Raw genomic sequence first — 23559 nt, forward strand, 5'->3', positions numbered from 1 at the left:
TTGTTACATTAATTGTTACATTCTTTAAGTTAACATGTTTCTCGCCAGTTAAATTCTCCAGTTCCTCTCTCCTTTTCTTTCCCTTTACTTCTGGTTTAATTGCAGTCCCGCCCCCCCCCCCCCCCCCCCCCTTCCCTTTTCTATGTACTTTCTACCTGCAGTTCAATGTAAACCGATATGATGTAACCACTAATATCAGCATAAAAAAGTTTCTATAAAAATAAATAAATAAATAAATATTTTTCGGTCCTGTAGTACACCAGATTAGTCGAGGCAGCTGGGTTTTGCCACCCCTCCAGCAGATGGAGACAGAAAAGTTTTTGACTGACACTGCCCTTAAGTTGAGGTGCCACCTGCAGTCTGTCAGTATTGAACTCTACCCAAGCCAGATGAAAGGAATACAACTCATACTATGTACAAATTTCCCCCCGAAGAGCAGAGGGAAGAAGAAACTTGGAAACTGATTGAGAACTGTTACCTGCACAACACGTCTGTGCGGGACCAGAACCTGAAGCCAAACACTGAACGAGCGGATTCTCCAACTCCCCTAACCCAACCTGGGTAGGAATCTGGACTGATCCAGTGTACTACAGGAACGAAAATTAGCAGGTAAGAACCAATTTTCCTTTCTCTGTACATACCCAGATCAGTCCAGACAGCTGGGATGTACCAAAGCTTTCCTACAGAGGGTAGGCTCCTGAAAGTCCCACGCGAAGCACCCTGTCACCAAAACCCCCTGCTTCTGGGGCCTGGACATCAAGACGGTAATGCTTGGCAAATGTATGCAAGGACTTCCAAGTAGCCGCCCTACAGATTTCCTGACACTCAGCCCAAGAGGCTGCCTGCGAGCGGGCAGAGAGGGCATGAAGCCCGACCGGCACTGGCCGACTTTTTGTGATGTAATGGCCTCCTTCAACCACCGAGCAATAGAGGACCTTGATGCCTTTTGCCCTCGCCTCGGACCACTCCACAGCACGAAAAGATGATCAGACAGGCAGAAACTGTTTGTAACCTCCAAGTACTGTAACAATGCCTGCACATCCAACTTCCACAATTCCCTTGACTGGGGGGTGGAGGATCCAAAACTGGGAAGGGAGCTCCACAGACTGATTCAAATGGAAAGATGTCACCACCTTAGGCAGGAAAGAGGGAACCATTCTCAAGGACACTCCCAAATCCATAATCCTCAATAAGGGTTCACGACAAGAGAGAGTCTGAAGCTCCGACATCCGCCAAGCCGAGGAAACAGCCACCAGAAAGACTACCTTCAAAGTGAGATCCTTTAACGCCATATGCTTTAAAGGCTTGAATGGAGATGCACACATGGCCCTCAAAACCAGATTGAGGCTCCAGGAAGGACAAGGATTCCGAACGGGAAGACGTAAATATTTTACCCCCGAAGGAAGTGAACCACGTCCAGATGAGATGCCAAACGAACGCCTCGCACAATCCCCCGAAGGGAACCTAGAGCTGCTATCTGAACTCGGAGGGAATGAAAGGATAACCCTTTCAAGACACCATCCTGCAAAAAGGCCAAGACATCACCCACGGAGGCACGGGTCGTGACCACCCCGTGGTTCAACACCAGGACTCAAAAACATCCCAAATCCTGACATAGCCAGAGGGAAGTAGAGGTTTTCTGGAACTGCAAGAGAGTAGTAATCACCACCTCCAAATAACCTTTACTTCTTAGACGCTGCCTCACAAAAGCCAGGCCGCGAGACAGAAGTGATCCGCCCCTTCCAAACAAATGGGCCCTTGGCGGAGGAGGTCCAGCAGGATTGGAAACCGTAAGGGACTGTCCACCCCTAGGTTGACCAGATCCACAAACCACGGACGCCTCGGCCATTCCGGAGCCACGAGAATCATGTGTCCTTGGTGTGCCTCTACTCAGCGCAACACCTTGCCAATCAATGGCTATGGAGGAAACACATAAAGCAGAAGGTCCAACGGCCAAGGGAGGACCAAAGCGTCCACTCCTTCTGCTCCTGGCTCCTGACGTCAACTGAAAAATCACAGGGCCTTGGCATTGCGAAAGGTCGCCATCAAGTCCATGCATGGCTGGTTCCACCTGCTGCATATGAGGCGAAAGGCACGGTCTGAAAGCTCCCACTCTACGGGATCCAGCTGGTGATGACTGAGAAAGTCCACCTGAACATTGTCCAAGCCCACAATATGAGAGGCTGCTATCGGCTCGAGATGCAGTTCTGCCCAGCTGAACAACTCCCGGGCTTCTAGGGCCACCGCTCTGCTCTTGGTGCCCCCCTGGCGATTGTTGAGGGCCACTGTTGTGGCATTGTCTGACAGGATCCTCACTTGTCTTCCCTACACCAGCGGGAGGACAGCCTGGAGAGCCAGTCAGATGACCCTGGTCTCCAACCAACTGATGAACCACGAGGATTCCGTCAGTGTCCAAAGGCCTTGAACTGAACGGTCCTGACAAACTGCTTTCCAACTGGAGAGGCTGGCATCCGTGGTTACTACCATTCAAGAGGGGACCTCCAGGTCCACTCCATGCCGAATTTTGTCTGGGGTGAGCCACCAGAAGAGACTGGATCGAGCAGAGTCCATGAGCAGAAGCGGTAGCTGAAACTGCTCGGAAAGCAGATCCCAGCGGGATAGTAAGGCTGATTGTAGAGGTCTCATATGTGCAAAGGCCCATGGGACCAAGTCCACGGTGGAGGCCATGGAACCCAGAACTTGTAAGTAATCCCAGGCTCTGGGCATGCACATGGTCAGTAACGAGCGAACTTGAGCTTGCAACTTGAGGATCTGCTCCTCACCACAGAGCCAGTAACTGAGATAGTCGTCTTTTTGGTAACTGCGGACATTGCAGCATCCACTTTTGGGATCCTAAGAAGGTCCAGGGCATCCTCCGGAAGCAGGTATAGCTTGTCCATGGCTCTACTCACTTTCAAGCCCGTATCCGGGGTATCCCACTCACGGAAAAGTAGGGGGTGGGATACCCTGGATACCAAAGCATGAAAGGGAAAAGCATGGTTGGACCCCGGAGGCCTAACATCACGGGATCCATGGCTACCAATGCTGTGCTCTCCGGGGGGGCCTCAATGTGGAGCTCCTTGAGGACTGCGGGTAATCAGGGGGGGGCAGTTCCTTCCTGGAACAAATGCACCACCCTGAGATCATCTCCGGCCAGCAGCGGAACATCAGACTGGGACTGATTAGGATATGGGTCCAGCCCATCAGAAGGTCCCTTCGGAGGATCCGAACCCTATACTGGGACAGGAGCGGAGGGTGCATTGGGAAGCACGGACCTCACTGGGCGAGAAATTTTGGAGACTGTCGCCCTCTCAGGCTTCCGAGGTCCCGTAGGGGAATAGAGCCGCAGCCCCATTATGGCTGGACCCCTTGAAGCACTTTGACATCTTAGAGGAGTCATTTTTACGTCTGCGACACTTAACAGAGCATCTGATCCGTAAGACTTTGTGTAAAAAAGACACAAAGTCAGAAGAAATGGAGGGCGAGGAGTCTGAGCCTTCCCAAGGCTCCTCCTCGGAAGAGAGGCACCCCGCCACTGCAGTTTGGCCCTGGTTTTGGTGACAGCAAGGGCGGGAAATCCCCCTCCTCCCCCGGCCGCGTGAACACGGAGAAAATGGCTGCCATTCTGCGCTGTGGGAACGGATCAACCGACAGTTCCTGCGCAAAAGTGAGCCTCCCAGGCTCTCGGAAAACAGAAGATTTTCTCCCCGCAGCATGTTTGGAGGGTCCCTCCCCTCCAGGGAGGCACTCCGAGCAGAAACTGTTGCGTAAGAGATGCATGCACATGGCACCATAGGCCACACAAGCCGCACCATGCGGCATTGCTGGAGAGCCGGGCTGGGCTGGAAGGGAGAAAAAGTGTATGGGAGCCATCCGATGGAGCAGTTGCTGGAAGAGGGACGTCCGGAGCCTACCTGCCTCAGTCGGGTAGTGTCTTGTAGTTTTCAGCTTTTTTTTTTTTCAATAAAACAAAAACTTTAACCTAGCTTGGCTGCAGGCTCTCAATGCCCCCGGCAGGGTGAGTGAGCCGGGCTTCCCGGTATCACTCTGGGTGCGACTGCCAGAATGGGGGAAGGGGGGGTCAAGCTATCCGGTCTCCGATCCTCTGCTCAAACGCCTCCAATACCAGGGGGAATGGTTCCACCAGGACCTTCTAAACCTTCTGGGAGGCAGTAGATTCGTCTTCCAAGAAAATGTCTATCTTCCTTTTTTTTCTTTTTTTACTTCAGACTGCAGGAGTTTTGCACCTCCACCATCTGCTGGAGACAGAGAAATACTGACGGACTGCAGGTGGCACCTCAACTTAAGGGCAGTGTCAGTCAAAAACGTCTCTGTCTCCATCTGCTGGAGGGGAGGCAAAACCCAGTTGTCTGGACTGATCAGGGTACGTACAGGGAATGGGTATTTAAGTTAGACAGATATAGCTATCCAGCTAACTTAAATGGACATTCAGCGGTGCAGCCACACTGCTGAATTTCCCTGGCTATCGTAAATTTAGCCATATAGGTGTATCTGGCCAACTTTTGGACAGCCCTATGGCGCGGCTAACTCAGACCCACCCGGTAATGCCTCCCACCAGCTCCCGGAACGCCCCTGATTTATGCGGCTGAATTCTAGTTGCATAAGTCATGAAGCAGCTAGATTTTAGCCACATATGGCTTTAAATATGGCTGGCTAGACATTTAAATGGATAACTTTTTAGTTATCCATCTAAATGGCATTTGAATATCAATCTCCATATTTCCTGGTTTTGAACCAAGGTCTGCTTTGAGGCCAGTGTGTTGTGCACAGAGACACAGGATTACTCAGAGAAAGTCAACTTTAAACTAAATATCACCTGCTATAGGCCTCACCTCTTAAGTTCTAGACTGGTCCTCAGGGGACTCAAAAGAAATGCTAGAACATCTCCTAGGTGTTCCCAGCATTTAGATAAAAAGGTAATGGTAAAAAGTGTGCAACAGGTGTGGACGTTGTTAAAAAATACCATCCTAGAAGCACAGTCCAGATGTATTCCATGCATTAAGAAGGTGGAAGGAAGGGAAAACGATTACCGGCATGGGTAAAAGGTGAGGTGAAAGAAACTATTTTAGCCACAAGATCTTCATTCAAAAATTGGAAGAAGGATCCATCAGAAGGAAATAGGATAAAGAATAAACATTGGCAAGTTAAATGTAAGACATTGATAAGACAGGCTAAGAAGTTGGTCATAGAGGCAAAAACTCACAATAAAAACTTTTTAAAATATGTCCGAACCAGAAAGCCTGCAAGGGAGTCAGTTGGACCGTTAGATGATCAAAGGGTTAAAGGGCCTCTTAGGGCAGATAAGGCATCACGGAAAGATTAAATTATTTCTTTGCTTCAGTGTTTCACTGAAGAGGATATTGGAGAGATACCCGTTCCGGAGAAGGTTTTCATGGGTGATGATTCAGATCAACTGAACCAAATCACAGTGAACCTGGAAGATATGGTAGGCCTGATTGACAAACTGAAGAGTAGTAAATCACCTGGAGTGGATGGTATACACCCCAGGGTTCTGAAAGAACTAAAAAATGAAATTTCAGACTTATTAATACAAATTTGTAACCTATCATTAAAATCATCCGATGTACCTGAAGCCTGGAAGATGGCCAATGTTACCCCAATATTTAAAAAGGAATCCAGGGATGATCCGGGTAACTATAGACTGGTGAGCCTGACATCAGTGCTGGGAAAAACTGTGGGAACTGTTATAAAGAATAAAATCACACAATTTGGTTTCAGGAAATACCTGAGTACAGAAACACTACTCCTCTCACTAAGCGACACTGTGCTCAGAGGCTTCGAAAATGGCCAAAGCTACCTATTAATCCTCTTAGACCTATCAGCCACATTTGATACTGTAAACCACACAATCCTTATGGATCATTTGACTGAAATAGGATTAACTGAGAAAATGCTACAATGATTCTTTTCCTATCACACAGAAGCTGTTACGGCTATGCCTGCTATGTAGCCGCCTCACCACCAGAGGTCCTCCACGAGCATGTCCTTCTGGCTGGCCCACTCCTTCCTTCCTGTCTACTCTATACACCAGTCTTGTCTTTATAACCCTGTCTAGCAGTACCATCGGCGCTTCAGCATCGAGCTCGCCTGGGCTCCCTGCTCTAGCCTCCCGTGCTTGGCCTTTGGGCCTTCTGTCCGGTTCTGTGTCGCCTTGCTTGTGGTGTTTGGCCTTCGGGCCTTCTGTCCTGTTCTGTATTGCCTTGCTTACTGTGTTTGGCCTAAGGGCCTTCTGACCTGACTCGCCTTGCTCTGTGTGTGTGTGTGGCCTACGGGCCCCCTGCCTTCTGTATGTGTGTGCGGCCTACGGGCTCCCTGCCTTCCGTATGTGTGTGCGGCCTACGGGCCCTCTGCCTTCCGTGTGTGTGTGTGTGGCCTACGGGCCCTCTGCCTTCTGTGTGTGTGTGTGTGGCCTACGGGCCCTCTGCCTACAGGGTGTGTGTGTGGCCTACGGGCCCTCTGCCCTGCTCTGCTGCCTTCGGGCCTATGTGTTTTATGTTCATTGTCAGTGCTGTCCTGGTTTGTCTGTACCGTTCTCTGTCAGTCTTGTTTTCTCTTCTCGGTCACTTATACCTCCAGCCATTATCACTCTTACCTGCACGCTTCCTGAATTCATCCTTACTAGCACCCAGTTCCAGTTTCCTGTACACCTGTACCTGCATTCACATTCATACATACCTCCATGCAGTACCAGTACTTAAGTTCACCCTTACCTACATGCATCTGATATTAGGTATCCCCAGTCAGTGTGAAACTCCATTTGCCTGTTCCACCTTCCCACTTGCCCATAGGGATCATTCATTCCTGCCTACACCAGCCAGCATCTGGACTCGTCTGCAACCCTGCCTCTCTCCACCCAGAGACACCCCTGTTAGTGGTGTTCTCGACTCCTGACCGGAGCCCAACCGTGACAGAAGCTACCAGGTATTAATAAATAATACCCTTCAAAGAAAATAAACCTAAACACTGATGTTTCCCCAAGGCTCTGCACTATCCACTACCCTTTTCAACATATACCTTCTCCCGCTTTGAAACTTTCTAACTGACCTTGAGGTTACCCACTTTCTATAAGTTGACGACATCCAAATACTAATCCCAATCCGTAATACATTGAAAGAAACCTACGAAAAAACAGCCTCACATCTCACCAAATAGAACAACTATTAACCAACATGAAATTCATAATAAACATCGAAAAGACAGAAATAATTATCCTGGACAGAAAAAACATCCCATCACACCCACCACCGCTCAGCATAGAGAACCAAAAGACTACAATTTCCCCTGTCTCTTATGCTCATAACTTAGGGGGTCATCATCGACAGTGAATTATCCTTCAAGAACCACATCACAAATAAAATTAAGGAAGGATACTACAAACTACTTACACTAAGGCGCTTAAAACCTTTCCTCACTCCAGACGACTTCAGAACAGTCCTGTAACTACTCATCTTTTCCAACCTGGACTACTGCAACTCCCTATTATTTGGATTAGGATTACCACTCTCCACAATCTGCCCACTTCAAATCTTACAAAACACAGCCACCAGAATCCTCACAGGAACAAAAAAGCATGAACATATTACGCTAATTCTCATAGCAATATATTGGCTCCCAATAAAATTTTGAATAGACTACAAAATACTGACCCTACTGCACAAAACAATATATGAAGCACGATCCAACTGGTTAAGTACAACAATAAAAGTACACACACCTCAATGAAACCTCCGCTCAACCAACAAAGGCCTTCTGAAAATCCTACCTGTGCGTGCCAAACAACTAACCTCAACTCGTGAAAGAGCCATATCCCTTGGAAGCCCCAAACTCTGGAACACCCTCCCAATGGAACTAAGAACTCAACCAAACCCAGAAACCTTCAAAAAGGAACTTAAAACCTGGATGTTCACCAAAGCCTACCAACGGAACTAAGAACTCAATCAACCCCCCTGATACGTTAAGAATATCACTCCCAACCTTATTAATACTATAAACGAACGCTGCATGTCAATGCATCTACTAACCTCTTAAAATGTTATTCTTCGAAACTTGTAAACCATTATGATGGCAAAACCGAATAACGGTATATAAAACTCGATAAATAAAATAAATAAATAAAATCACAAAACATTTAGATAGACATGGTTGATGGGACACAGACAGCATGGATTTACCCAAGGGAAGTCTTGCCTCACAAATCTCCTATATTTTTTTGAAGGAGTGAATAAACATGTGGACAAAGGTGAACCGTTAGATGTGGTATGTTTGGATTTCCAGAAGGCATTCGACAAAGTCCTGCTTGAGAAGCTTCTAAGAAAACTGAAAAGGTGATGTCCTTTTGTGGATTGCAAGTTGGTTAACAGACAGGAAACAGAGAGTAAGATTAAATGGTCAGTTTTCACAGCGGAAAAAGGTAAACAGCGGAGTACCTCAGGGATCTGTACTTGGACCGGTGCTTTTTAATATATATATATATATATTTATTTATTTAGTCAGATTTATATACCGACCTTCAAATTCATATCAAGTCGGTTTACAATGACAAAATCAAAAGGCAATCAAATCACTATCACATTTCATACAATAACACCAAACAATTCGTAAAAAACACTATCATAAGACGGTAATAAATGATCTGGAAAGGGATACAATGAGTGAGGAGATCAAATTTGCGGATGACACAAAATTATGCAGAGTAGTTAAATCTCAAGCGGATTGTGATGAATTGCAGGAGGATCCTCCGAGACTGGAAGATTGGGCTTCCAAATGGCAGATGAAATTTAATGTGGACAAGTGCAAAGTGATGCATTTAGGGAAAAATAACCCTTGCTGTAGTTACACGATGTTAGGTTCCATATTAGGAGCTACCACCCAGGAAAAAGATCTAGGCATCATATTGGATAACACTTTAAAATCGTCGGCTCATTGTGCTGCGGCAGTCAAAAAAGCAAACAGAATGTTAGGAATTATTAGGAAGGGAATGGAAAATAAAATGGAGAATATCATAATGCCTCTGTATTGCTCCATGGTGAGACCACACCTTGAATACTGTATGCATTTCTGGTCATCACATCTCAAAAAGGATATAGCTGCATTGGCAAAAGTACAGAGAAGGGCGTCCAAAATAAAGGGCATAGAATGGCTGCCCTCTGAGGAAGGCTAAAGAAGTTAGGCTGTTCAGTTTGGAGAAGAGACGACTAAGGGGGGGATATGATAGAAGACTACAAAATCATGAAAGGACTTGAACAAGTTAATGTAAATCAGTTATTTACCCTCTGATAATAGAAGGACCATAAAATTAGCAAGTAGCTCATTTAAAACAAATCGAAGAAAATTCTTTTTCACTCAGCGCGTAGTTAAGCTCTGGAATTCATTGCCAGAGGATGTGGTTATAGCAGTTAGAGGTAGATTTTAAAAGGTTATGTGCGCGCACACATGGACACCCAATTTTATAACATGTGTGCACAGCTGGATATTACCAGTTTTCTCAAAGGGGGTTAAACATTTATGCCCTCCCGTTCTCCAGTTTTGTCAGGATTGGAGTTTAAACCTGGTAATTCGTGTGCTTTGTGGCACTTCCTTTGAGCCTTTACGCAGAACTCAGATTAAAGATTTGACCTTGAAGACCGTTTTCCTGGTAGCCATTTGTTCTGCTCGACAGATTTCAGAGTTGCAGGTTTTGTCATGTTGGGATCCTTTTCTGAGGATCTACGATGATAGTTTCACTGTGCACAGTTCCTTCCTTTGTTCCCAAGGTGGTGTCTGCCTTTCATGTCAATCAGGCGGTGGACCTGCCAGGATTCCCACAGTGGTCCCAGGATTCCCCTCAGGAGAAGGATCTTCATCTTTTGGATGTATGTCGCATTCTTTTGCACTATTTGGAGGTTACCAATGACTTCCGGTGTTCAGATCATCTGTTTGTCTTGTTCAGCGGACCTAAGAGAGGTGACAGGGCTTCTAAGGCTACTATTTCGCGCTGGATTAAGGAGGCTATCTGCTCAGCCTACGTTGCCCGAGGGTGTCAGGCCCCCTTGGGTCTGAGAGCTCATTCCACTAGGGCCCAGGCTACCTCCTGGGCTGAGTGTCAACTTCTGTTGCCACAGGAAATCTGCAGAGCGGTGGTTTGGTCCTCCCTTCACACTTTCACCAAGCATTATTGTTTGGATGTTAGGGCGCAAGATGAATCATCTTTCGGTAAGAATGTTCTCGCGTGGGTCTTTCGGGTTCCCGCCCAATGTAGGGTGGCTTGGGTACATCCCACTGGTCTGGACTTATCTGGGTATGTTCAGGAAAGGAAAATTGGTTCTTACCTGCTAATTTTCGTTCCTGTAATACCACAGATCAGTCCAGAGGCCCACCTCCTTTTCAGATTCTGAAAAACTACCTTGAGATGTAATGTTGAAGAACAATTTTTTTCTTGTACTATTGCAGATGCTCTGGATGGAGCAGGTTCCGAGGTGGTCTAGTGGTTTGTTCTTTCGTTACGGGCGAGTGGTTGGCTGTTGTGTTTTTGGTTCGAACCCCTTCGCCCTTAGTTAAGTTAGTTGTTGGGCTTGGGTACAGGTCAATACTGAGGGACTGCAGGTGGCACTCTCGGTTATGTAGCAGTGCATCAACGTTTTTGTTCTCTGCCTCCATCTGCTGGCAGGGATGCATAACCCACTGGTCTGGACTGATCTGTGGTATTACAGGAATGAAAGTTAGCAGGTACGAACCAATTTTCCTATCACAAGGCTTAGTTTCAGTCCAGGTAATCAGTCTGGGTCTTTACATGTTAGATACTCTCCAAGAAAAGCTAACAGCACAAACAAAGACAAAACTTCTGGTTAAGACAAGATACAGACGTCCAGACATAGAAACACAACATAATATTAAAACACATCAGCAAGAACTCCCAGGTCTCTGGAATCCCACACCTTTTTTTGGCCTCCATGCTGTCATAAGAACATGCCATACTGGGTCAGACCAAGGGTCCATCAAGCCCAGCATCCTGTTTCCAACAGAGGCCAATCCAAGTCATAAGTACCTGGCAAGTACCCAATCATTAGATAGATCACAAGCTACTACTGCTTTTTAATTAATGTAATAGCAGTTTATGGATTTATCCTCTAGGAACTTATCCAAACCTTGTATAAACCCAGTTACACTTAAGATAGATTTTAAAAAGACGCGTGCCGGGCCTAAAGCCCCGGGACGTGCGTAAGTCCTGGGGCTTCGAAAAAGGGGCGGGGCCAGAGGCCTCCGGCACAGTGGCCATTTGCAGGCGCAACAGGTAAAATAAAGGTCGGCGGGGGGGAGTTAGGATAGGGCTAGGGAGCGGGAGGGTTAGGGGAAGGGAGGTTAAGTTCCCTCCCAGGCCGCTCCAAAATCAGAATGGCCTGGGAGGGAACGGGGGATGGCCGCGGGCCTCGGCATGCACAAGTTGCACAATTGTGCACCCCCTTGCGCGCGCAGACCCCCAATGTTATAGTGGTTAGAGCAGTGGGCTTGGAACCAGGAGACCAGGGTTCGAGTTCTGCTGTCGCTCCTTGTGACTTTCGGCAAGTCACTTTACCCTCCATTGCCTCAAGTACAAACTTAAATTATAAGTCCTCTGGGGATAGGGAAATACCTACAATACCTGGACCCGAAGGGAATTGAATGTCAAACCCTTTGCCAACCCCTGTTGAAGGAAATCCAACACCTGGGTAGATAAAGGATCCAAGGAACACTGCAGGCACCACACTTCAAAAAGCTTCCAGACTCTAACACAGGCCATAGACGTAGCTGGTTGTCGCTCTGCGCTATCCACGCTGCTAAGGCTCTGCACTATCGGCGCAAACCCACCGGCCCGCACCCGATTTCAGCCTCCCAAGCCTCGCCCGTAGCCACCACCATCTCGGTTGAGAGGCACGCCCACCGGGTGACATCATCCAAGGTGCCGAAAGGAGTACCTTTAAATCCAGGTGCAGCACGCTCTGAAGGGGCCGCCCTCTGAAGGGGTGCAACCAAAGAGGCCTGCCCCTTAGAGCGCCCCTTTGAGTTGCACCTTCAAATCCAAACCTTCACATCGAGTGAATCTTAACCCAAGAGAACAGAATCCAACAACATGCATCTAATCAGAGATCTAACGATGCAGCCCAAGCCATCAAAGCCATGAAACCTGCTAAATATAACCATCAATGACTCTGAAAAATACCTGATTATGCATAGTTTTCCTCCTCATAAACACTCAATCTCTCACAAAAAAAATTCATGTAATCATGGACTTATTGCAAGACCAAAAACCAGACTTCATTGCTATTACTGAAACCTGGCTAAAAAAAAAATCTGACAACGTATTAACAAACCAATTAGCCAATAGCGATGACCTGTTCTCAATACCCAGGAAAAAACGCAGGAGGAGGAGGAATAATGCTAATAGTTAAAAAATGTTTTGCTATGAAATTAATTCCTAACTCGCTTCCACAACAATATGAAGTTGCCATATTCGATTCAACAAAACTCCAGATATACCTGGTTTACTGCCCCCCCAAACTACTAGACAACGACATCTCCCCACTAAAAGAATTCTTCATTTCAACCATCAACCACAAAAAACCCACAATCATACTCGGAGATTTCAATCTTCACACTGATTAAACTCCACTATCACACTCCAGCCAAACTCTGATAGATGCACTATGAGCCCTCAACTTCACACAATTAGTACACAATCCCACACATAAAATGGGCCACACACTAGACCTGATATTTACTAATGATAAATTCCTCTCAAACCCCACAATATCCTGCACACCAGTACCATGGTCCGACCATTATCTCATAAACTGCCAAACACTATCTGAATCAAGCAACAACCCAGAAACAAACATTCCCTACTCATTCAAATACAGACCTCCATTTCCCCTAGAACTTCTACAACAGGAACTTGGAAAGCAATTAAAGAACCTAGATCTATAAACATCAACAATGCCTCACAATCTTGGCATCAAATAACTACTGAAGTTGCCAACAATATAAACCCAAAAAGAACGATACAGATAAATAAAAAGAAAACAACTGATAACCCATGGTTCAATAAGCATCTAAGAGATACCAAATCAACACTAAGGGGTAGATTTTCAAAAAGCGCGAATAGGCCTACTTTTGCTTGCGCATCAGACTCAAGCAAAAGTACGCCTGATTTTAGTAGATACGCGCGGAGCCGCGCGTATCCACTAAAATCCCTGGATCGGCGCGCGCAAGGCTATTGATTTTGTATAGCCGGCGCGCGCCGAGCCGCACTGCCTACCCCGTTCCCTCCAAGGCCGCTCCGGGCCGCGACCTGGGGGCGGGTACGGAGGGCGCGGCCACGCCCCCGGACCGCCCCGGGCCGTAGCCACGCCCCCGTACCCGCCCCCAAAACGCTGCCGACACGCCCCCGAAACGCCGCGACGACCGGGCCCGCCCCCCGACACGCCCCCCTCCGAAAACCCCGGGACTTACGCGAGTCCCGGGGCTCTGCGCGCGCCGGTAGGCCTATGTAAAATAGGCTTCCCGGCGCGCAGGGCCCTGCTCGCGTAAATCCGCCCGGTTTTGGGCGGATTTACGCAAGCAGGGCTCTGAAAATCCGCCCCTAAGAGAAAAAGAATGGCACAAAAACAAATGCCCACTAAAGCCAGATACCGAACTTACCTTGCATATTATAAAAACGCAATAAACAAAACTAAATGAGATTACTACAGCAAAAAAATCCAAAACTTCTCGAACAACCCAAAAACTCTATTCAACATAGTAAAAAACCTAACCTCAGACAACAACAACACTAACACTCACTCAAACAAAAATCTAAGCCAAGACCTAGCAATTTAAAAAAAAAAAAAAATTAGCAAAATCTTTGACAACATAAACAACACCTCTACTCAAAACATACAGCTAATCAACATGGACATAACTCCATGGTCCTCATTTGAAACCATATCATCCATTGAAACCGAAAACCTAATCAAAACACTAAACACGGCTCGACATGAACTTGATAAAATACCCACTTGAACCTTAAAAGATATAGCACAATACATCTCCCCAATAATAACATCAATCATCAATAAATCACTTGAAGAAGCTGAACTACCAGATACACTGAAAATAGTGACAATTAAGCCCATTATAAAAAAAAAAAGAACCTAGACCCCAATGAGCTGAACAACTACCGACCCATATCAAACTTACCCTTCCTAGCTAAACTAACAGAAAAGGTAGTCCTAAAACAATTAAATGAACATCTAGAACTAAACAACATTCTATACCCAACACAACATGGATTCCAGAAACAGCACAGCACCGAAACACTACTCCTCAACCTATCAAACACAGTCCTAAGAGGTTTCAACAAAGGCTAACAATACATTCTCATCTTACTAGATCTTTCTGCAGCTTTTGACACGGTCAAACATAAAACCCTACCTAATAGGGATTGAAGTATGGTTCTGAATTAGGGTTGGTTTAGAAGTGGTTTTAGACGTTTAAGTATTGAAAGTTTGTAGAAACCCTCTTTGATTTTCATGTCTGTGTTTTTTGAAGCTCAGTTCGGGATCGAGCCATACACCAAGATCTTTCACATTTTCTCTCAGTTTGATTATTGTGTTGTCAATTTGAATTGTGTTATTAGGGTGGTTTAGTGGGCTTTTTCTTTCAAGTAGTATACATTCTGTCTTGTCCATGTTAAGGGCTGATCCTTGTGGCACTCTGGTTTCTAGTGGAATTGATTCTGAGAGGGAGTTGTTAATGTTTACCTGGAATGTTCTGTTGTGGAGGAAAGATGTGAACCATTTTAGTGTTTTTCTGGTTAGACCAATTTCAGCTAATCTGTGAATTAGGGTTTTATGTTCGACCACGTCAAAAGCTGCGGAAAAATCTAGTAAGATGAGAATGTATGTATCACCGCCCGAAGGGTTTCCATCCGGAAATGGGGCACTTTGAGGTTCCGGTTGACCCTCTTGAGATCCAGGATGGGACTACAGCAACTCACTTCTGTTAGGCCTTCCCAAAACAACCACACGCCCTCTCCAAATATTACAGAATGCCACAGCTAGAATGCTCACCGGTCGCAATAGAACAGAACACATCACCCCTGTACTAAAAGAACTGCATTGGTTACCCATAGAAAAACAAATAGAGTACAAAATGCTATTCATCATACACAAAACCGTACACAACAACGAAACCAACTGCCTAAATACTATATTCCAAAAACATAATCCTCAACGAAACACAAGATCAGCTAACAAAGCTCTTCTTCGGGACCACGAAGTAGATTGAGTATTGGCAGGTGCCGTGCTTCGCCACCAGAACCGGGCAGATGGCTCCCAGCCTCTGGAGTCTGAGAAGAGTCTGGGTGACCGCGGGCAGCCTTCGGTGGCTGCACGGAGAAACCATGTACAAGTCCGGGATGTCACGAGCAAACTCTAAAGCGTAGCCTTTGTTGATGGTTTCGAGGACCCACTGGTCAGACGTGACCTTGGCCCATTCCTCCACGAACAGGGCCAAACGACCACCTAAGTTGGGAACGGAGGGATGGGCTGGCGGATTCTCATTGGGAGGTGGGCTTGGGCGCAGGATGGTGGGTAGCTGCATATCAAAAGGGCCGATGGCCCCGAAAGGACTGGGGCCAAGACTGGGCCCGAGAAGAATTTCCCCTAGGGAAGGCACCCCTTGCTCTAGGGTTATGGCGGCATTGGCCTCGGAAGTGGGTACGCGTTGGGAAGAAAGATCTAGCCTGCTTCGGGCGGTCCTCAGGCAACTTGTTCTCCCCCAAGGATTTAATAAGCTGGTCCAGATCTTCGCCGAAAAGCAACTTAGCCTTAAAGGGGAGGGTTTCCAGCTGTGCCTTAGAAGACAAATCAGCCGCCCAGTGTCGGGGCCAGAGGAGCCATCTGGCCGATAGCGCCAAAGCCATTGCCTTCGCCTGCACCCGGAACAAGTCGAATAGGGCATCCGCCCCATAAGCAATGGCGCCTTCCAACCTGTCAGCCTGCTCTGCCTCTGCAGACAGGAGGTCTTGGGTGCTGAGTAATTGTTGGACCCACCTAAGGCTTGCCTGCTGCATGAGACTGCTGCAGATGGACGCCCGAACACTCAAGGCCAGGAATTAAAAAATGCGCTTGAAATGGAATTCCAATTTGCGGACTTGGACATCCTGTAAGGCCATAGCCCCCACGACCGGTATAGTGGTATGCTTAGTGACTGCGGTCATAGAGGAGTCCACCTTAGGCATTCTTAATAATTCTAAACACTCCTCCGGGAGGGGATAAAATTTTTCCATGGCCCTCCCAAACCGGGGCCTGCCATTCCCTTAGAAGCATTAATTTGTGCATGGAATGGAAGGGAAAAAGAGCACGGGAGGGCCCTGAGCCCCACCAGGACCGGGTCCGAGGAAGCTGGCATCGCTGTCGAGAACTCATCCACTGAGGGACAGTCAATCCCCAATTCCTGTGAGATGAAGGGGAGAAGCGGCTCTAGTTCCTCCCTGCGGAAGAGATGGAGAACCTGGGGGTCATCCCCCTCTGGGGGGGGGGGGGGAGCGTCAGCCGAATCTGGCTTCTGGTCTGGATCCTGGGCAGGTGGGGGGGCCGCGGGATCCGGTGGAGAAGACGGAGGGGGAGGAACCCCCTGAACCACCCGGACCCGGGTCGCCCCCTACCCGTCAGGAGCCGCTGGGGAGAGGGGGGACAGAGAGCCGAGGGATCTTAACCGGAGGGGGGGCAGGCGGGGGGGGGGCCACTTCTTCCTGCAAACTCGCTAAATAGGATTTGTGCAGAAAAAAAAAATCAGTGGAAAAATGGGTCCTAACGCCCCGGGGGGGGGGGGGGGGAGGGGGAAGGAGGGGTCAGGGTCGGGTAGAGGAAAGTGTGCGGGGCTCAAATTGGAAGGGGGGGGCACCGAAGAAAATCGGGTCAGGGGCTTCAGGGAGCTCTGATAAAGAAACTGGAGAAAAACCCAAAATGGCCGCCGTTCCCGCGGTTTGAGGGCCTGGGAACGGAGAGGGAAAACATTTTGGCGGCTTGGTCTGGGTCCCAGATGGCATCAGGACCTCAGAGGAACCTTCCCCCCCCCCCCCCCCCCCCGGTAGGCAGCGTGAACAGAGCCCCTCCCCCGAAAGCCTGACCGAGGAATCCCCCCACAGGCTAAACACATCAGAGATGGTGGCCTGGCTGCTGGGTGGGGGAGGGGCAGCACTAAGGTAAGCTGAGCTGCCGGTGCTGAGGGAGCGGAGGCACAGAATGAACTGTGCACGCTCTCAATTCACTCTCTCAAGCTGCAAAAGTAAGTAAGGCAGGCAGGAGCCTTCTGTTAAACTTATCAGGGACTCCTCTGGGTAAAATCACCTTTTATTTAGTCTTTGTTTTTTTTTGTTTTGTTTTTTTTTTTACAAAGGTCCCTGTCAGCAGCTACAAAACCATGGATCCCACTGAAGGGAGAACAGTACAGAAGAGGAGAGAGGGAACTGAACAGGGGGAGCGACTGGCACCACCAGTTTTCACCCCTGCAGCAGAGGATCACCGGGAATAGGGAGGCTAGGCTATATAAAACAAGGGGCAAAGCCCCCGCAAGAGTGAGGAGACAGGAACTGTCTTCTGTAGAGAGGATCCACAGAGTTCACACTTTTATTTTTTTAAACAATAACTCAAATACTTGCTCGATCCAAACACGACAGACACACAGAAGGGAAAAACGCCCAGAAGGGACAAGTAGAAGTGAACAGGGAACCACAGGGTGAGCTGTTCCACCTGCTGGAGACAGACAAATACTGAAGGGCTACAGGGTAGGCTCTGTCCTCATATAGGATATCCTTTCAGTTTTGGTCTGTCTCCACCTGCTGGAAAGGAGGCTCAACCCATGGTCTGGACTGATCCGGGTACGTACAGGGAATTACCTTTATTCTGAATTTTCTCTTTCAATTTACCTGCAGTGCGTAAGTCAGGAACTGTCACGTTCTCATTTCTAATAAAATCAGTATTGCAGCTTTAATTCCTGGGTAAATGTGCTGCAGACGACTTCAGCCTGCACCTTGGATGAAATGATACCGGTTGTCATTGTGTCATTTAGACATCTTGGTCACACCTGGCTTTTCCCCATTAAGCTTCCAATTTGTCTAAGGATTCAGGACTACAAGTCCATAGATGCAATGAGGTGTTGAGGGTAAGCGAGAGGTTAAATAAGCACTGGGATCAGCCTGCCCAGGTAACACGCAGCCAGCTGACAACCCTAGCCTGGAGATTTGGGATGTCACTTACGTGTGGCCAATTTCGTGAGCTATGGTGAAAGCCGTGGCAAGGCCCAGGTCTTCATTGATGCTGCAGCTTCTCTCACGCTCGCACATGCCGCCCACCGGAGCGAGGCCTGTCGGAACAGCGGTGATTAGTCATGGACTGAAAGTCGTCAAAGGTCAGCTCTGCAGGGGACATCAGGCACAAGCATATTTTGGCACATCCACTTGGAGGAGTCCCAGTTTTCAAAACTGAAGAAGGTAAGAGGTTCAACTAAACCCAGTTCAATTTGCTGATCAAATGTGTGGGCATAATTTTTAGAAATGTGCATTCGGTTTCAATAAATGCGAAAAAAAAATGTAACGAATGAGGACATTTTTAGTTCATTCCATTTAGAAAGGACCAATAATAGCCTCTGAAGAACATACCCCAAAATTCTGGGGTATTTTCATATTTGTTGCATTAAAAAAAACCCAAAAACCAGGCCTCCAGGACCAAGGCCTAGCACTGGGTAGGATCCAGCACTGAAGCTTGGCCCTGGGCTAGATCCAACGCTAGGGCCTAACCCCGGGACTGCCCGCAGCAGGTCGAGGCTAGGTCCTTCTCAACTGCCTGGCCTGGGAAGTTCCCTTTCAGTCACCCTCTTACCCTCATCCAGCAGCAGAATAGGCAGGAGCAATGCCCAGTTGCTCCAGCCTGGGTCCAGTACTTTAAAATTATCACGATAAGCTAGAGACTGCCCTGATGTGACATCTCTTTGATGCCTTCCTCTGGATTTTGTTGTATGGCAGTAGAAATGTACGGTTGTACAACAAAATGATGTTGGCCACAGTGGAGGAAGGTGCCCAAGTAACATCACTTCAACGCATCATTTATAAAGCACTGGGATGCAGGAAGGAGCGACTGGATACTGCTCCTGCCCATTTTATCACGGGATCCAGATAGAAGTAAGAGGGTGAGGTGGGATCTCCCTGGTTCCCAGCACTTGACAAGGACCCTGCCCATCCCATTCCAGGCAGGCCCCACCACAGGGCCTGGCCTGGGCCTAGTCTCTGGCATCAAGCTGAAGCCTTGCCACAGGGCCTGGCCTAGGCCTAGTCTCTGGCATCAAGCTGAAGCCTTGCCACAGGGCCTGGCCTAGGCCTAGTCTCTGGCATCAAGCTGAAGCCTTGCCACAGGACCTGGCCCAGAGCTGGGCCTTGGCACCGTGTCCAGCTCAGGGCTAGGCCCCTGGGGCCCAGCTTGCGGCAGTTTTTCGCCCAGGAAAGGCAGCCAGGGATGCTGAAGTCCTGGTTTTTTTATTTTATTTTTTTGGCGGGGGGAGGGCATGATACTTTATTAATGCTTTTTATTCTGTTTGGCAAATGACCATTAAATGAACCAAATAAAAATGAAACAAAATAAAACAAAAAAATGAACTGAAAACTTTGTGGTTGCACATCCCTAATCATTTTAGTGTGGTATGGGAATGTTTTAAAGAGGCTCTTTGTGTAAATACCCCTCAGCTCTAGTCTATAGCGCCTCGGGCATCACGCTGCATCCAAGGACCCCGGCTGAACTTCCTGCAGTCCCTAAGCCCCTTTAATATGTCCTGCTGCCTGGACTTCCTGTGACACGCACTGATGATATCGCATCCTACCCAGAATAAAGGAAGCTCAGAACTAACATCTAGTGCCTCTGCAACAGGGCTCCTGCCTGTTCAGCAGTGCTAGTTGCTTCATTTATCGGCAGCAGAAGAGGACAGGAAGGCTCATCTGCATACCATTCCCAGCAGCCCCCGGGAGAGGACTCCAGAGGTCACAGCAACCAATCCAGGCTTCGTACTCCACAACCCCCAGCTTCCAGAGGCCCCGCACCCCTTACAGCAGAAGAGGACTGGAAGGCTCATCTGCATACATTACCCAGCAGCCCCCCGGGAGAGGACTCCAGGGGTCACAGCGACCGATCCAGGCTTCGTACTCCACAACCCCCAGCTTCCAGAGGCCCCACACCCCTTGCAGCAGAAGAGGACCAGAAGCATGAGACAGCACCTCAAACTTCCTTGCTATATCTTATTTGTTTTTAATTGGTATTATATGTTTTGATTTTACATAATTGTGTTTGGTAGGAGTGATCTGCTACAGATTTTATACAGAAGGAATTTAATTCAAAACAAGTCAATAAAGTGGGTAACTAGGAAGATATAGGTAGATTAATTGAAGTATTTGAGGGGCATTGCCAGACAAATATAAAATAAATCTATAGACTAAAAGTACTTTAGGTTAGCGTTACATCCCTGCTCCCTTTGAAATTTTAACTCGATAACAAATCAACAAACATTATGATGCAAGAAGTAGTCCAGCAAGGAGAGAAAAAGCTTTCCATTTCTTTGCACTGTATGAGTATCCCCCAGCTGGTGAGAGGTTAAAGCTATTGTGAGTGGTTGTGGTTGAGTTCCAGATTTTCAGTTGACTAGAACCTGGTCTCAGGTTAAGATATGGTGGATGATGTAGACTTAGCTTAAGCTAAAGAAAAGCCAAGCTTACAAAAGGATTTATAAACGTTTGTGAGGAATATTGGTTAGGCATGTGAATGGATTCTAGAAACCTTTGCAGCTAATCCAAAGGCTGCACTCTTAAACTGCATTTAAAGGTCTCTACTTTAAGTCTTCAATATTATAAGGAAGTTATGTGCTGGAGATTCCTTCTCATTTTTTTTAAACCACATTCTGTGTGGCCATACCTTAGGGGATTTGGATTTAAACTTGAACGATGAGCACTATAATTCTGACTTTGCTAGCTGAAGTTGGAGTAGGATCTTCGTGAGTTGTGTTGAATGGGAAGGCTGGGTCTTAAGCTGTTTGGCTCCTTCTCTGAATAGCTTGCTGTCAGATTATTGTTTCTAACCCTGGAGGTGGCTTGGTGGTGACCTTTCATGACAGGTTACTAGATACTCTATATTGCCAAGCACCATTTTTTTAAATGTCCATCAACTTAATGGTTTTATCTACTATACACATTAATAGTTTGCAAGCAATACTTTAACACACTATGGTTTAGGAGAAAGTTCAAAAGTGCCCTTCGCTCACCTTAACCTCAAATTAATCTCAACTTAATGTAGCAAGCTACTATAAAACCAGGCTTCGGCCCCCACAAGCTTATCATGTGTTGGAGTGTTGGAGCCTTACAATGTGGACTGAGCTGCGTCTGGATCTGAGTGATGTGCTTTGGACCTGCCAAAAAGGGGTTTTCAACCCTACAGAGACTGCAAGCTACCACAGCAAAGGTGAAGGAATAAAAAAAAAATACATCAAAACCCCTGTGTGTTCTCTGTGAATGAGAAATGTTCTGTAAGTACCAGCATCCAGCACAGTGTTAACAAGTTGGGAAAGGGGCTGTACTGTTTAACCTGCACAGACAGCATTACACAGCCAGCAGAAGAGGATGCCAAAAGAATGATGGGAAACCATTTAAGGAAGAAAATTGGTTGGCTCTGTCTGTGTGTGAGGGGCAAGGATGGCCAAGAGTTGGAGCCTGGAGCCAGGAAGAGAGGAGTGCATCTGGCAGCCCTGCAATCAATTCTTCTCCTGAAGAGGTAATCATTGAAAGGCTGAGACTGAAGTCTGCCCTCTGAGGAAAGAGAGAGACAGACAGCTGTTCTTGCTTCATAGTCAAGCTACATGTAAAATCCCAACAAGGGACAGAGGAGCTAGGAGCTGAGGCACTTCTTTCCAGAGATATCCAGGCCCAGGAGCACATGGCTGGATCACTCTCCTAAGAGACTAAGTAATCTAAACTTTGCATAGAGAATATCTGAGCAGAGGAGGGAGAAGGTATATTCCCTTGACTTTTGTCACAAATTCAGTATCTCATCTGAACTGCTTCAGCCTTTCAGCCAAAGTCAAGCATAAACCCTTGCCACAGCCACATGAGATAGGGTAGGGAAAGAGAAGAGACTAAAATCAGGCCTGCTTTCTGTTTACTACCAAGTAAACCATTTGAAGACGTTCCCCATAAAAGAAAGACCTTTCACACACCACAGTGCACATCTATGTGGTTTGTCATTTAGGCAGCTCCACCATCAAGAGGGACACTCTTTCATTTTCTTACACAGTTTTGTGGTTGGGACAGAGTGCACCTTTTACAAACTGGTGACACTGGAGTGGATCTGTTTCCCCCACTCCCTTTTTTGAGAACTCGGGGTAAATAATATTTGAAAGCTGTGTACTTCACTGTTTTTCCCCCCAATCTGTCTCTATTATTGTTCCTTATATTATTATTATTTTTTTTTTTTTTACTATCCATATGAGTATGTTGATTGCCCTGGCTAACAGACCATACCCAATGTTATTTCTGCATTGCTTGATTTAAAATAAGAAAACTGCAAGTTTATATTATACTTCACCACTGTACTTTTCCCATTTAACATTCTGGTTGGATTTATTGTCTGCTTACACAATAATAGTAAAAGGGTTAATTATTTTTTTATTTTGGTGTGATGATTTTTATCTGATCTGTTGTGCTACAAGTGAGAGGTTGTTTGGAAAGGGCACAGAATTGTGGTATTGGGGTGACTGGGACCCTGTCTCATCCCACACTCAGGTTACGAACCCAAAGATAAATCATATTAGTAAATATAATATTTCATGCAGTACTCCCCACCCTAAACATAGGGGTAGTTCATAGTATAAGATACCATTGAACTTTATGTTTAAACATAGGTATATTTCTTGTGATTTTATATTATTTTGTTTGTATCTTTAAGCTTTACATTTAATTCATATTGTTTACTTTAAGATAATAGTATTGTTGTGATGGTTTTTATGCTGTTAGCCACTTTGTGTAGTATTTTTTGGAAAGGGGAGATATATGATTTTTAAAAATTAAATTAAATCCCTCCATTGGGCTTTATAAAAATGTTAAAAGAAACACATAATGAAACCAGAGAAGAATGTTTGTACTAATAACCACTACAGGTGAAGAGTTACACTGAGGGACAGGGGTTACCATTTCATAATGAAAAATCAAAAAGCATGAGTACAAAATTAATCATATTTAAATACCAACAAAGATATTTTTGTATATAAATAAGGCATCAAACCTGGAGCTTCACCATAAAGTTTTTAAGTGAAAGACTCCACTCCATGTCGTCATATGCCAGTCTTTTTTGTTTTCTTGTTAATTAATGAACAGTTTAAAAAAAAACACCACATAAAAATAACGTGCAAACAACGTTTACAAATGATGCCTGCGATATCTTTGCTGTTATTTAAATGTGATTAATTTTGTACCCACAGTTTTTTGATTTTATG

General features: G+C 46.5%; 1 protein-coding gene across 3 annotated transcripts in view; it reads right to left on the minus strand.

Annotated features, from left to right (window-relative positions):
* Positions 1 to 23559, minus strand: part of ADAMTS10 (ADAM metallopeptidase with thrombospondin type 1 motif 10) — a 256117-nt gene that overhangs the window by 128549 nt on the left and 104009 nt on the right. For all 3 annotated transcript variants that reach the window (XM_029610937.1, XM_029610936.1, XM_029610935.1), the window contains exon 9: positions 18297 to 18402. In XM_029610937.1, coding sequence (XP_029466797.1) covers positions 18297 to 18402 — 106 coding nt within the window. The remainder of the gene's footprint in view (positions 1 to 18296; positions 18403 to 23559) is intronic.

This window comes from Rhinatrema bivittatum, chromosome 8, assembly GCF_901001135.1.
Source record: "Rhinatrema bivittatum chromosome 8, aRhiBiv1.1, whole genome shotgun sequence".
Classification (NCBI taxonomy): Eukaryota; Metazoa; Chordata; class Amphibia; order Gymnophiona; family Rhinatrematidae; genus Rhinatrema; species Rhinatrema bivittatum.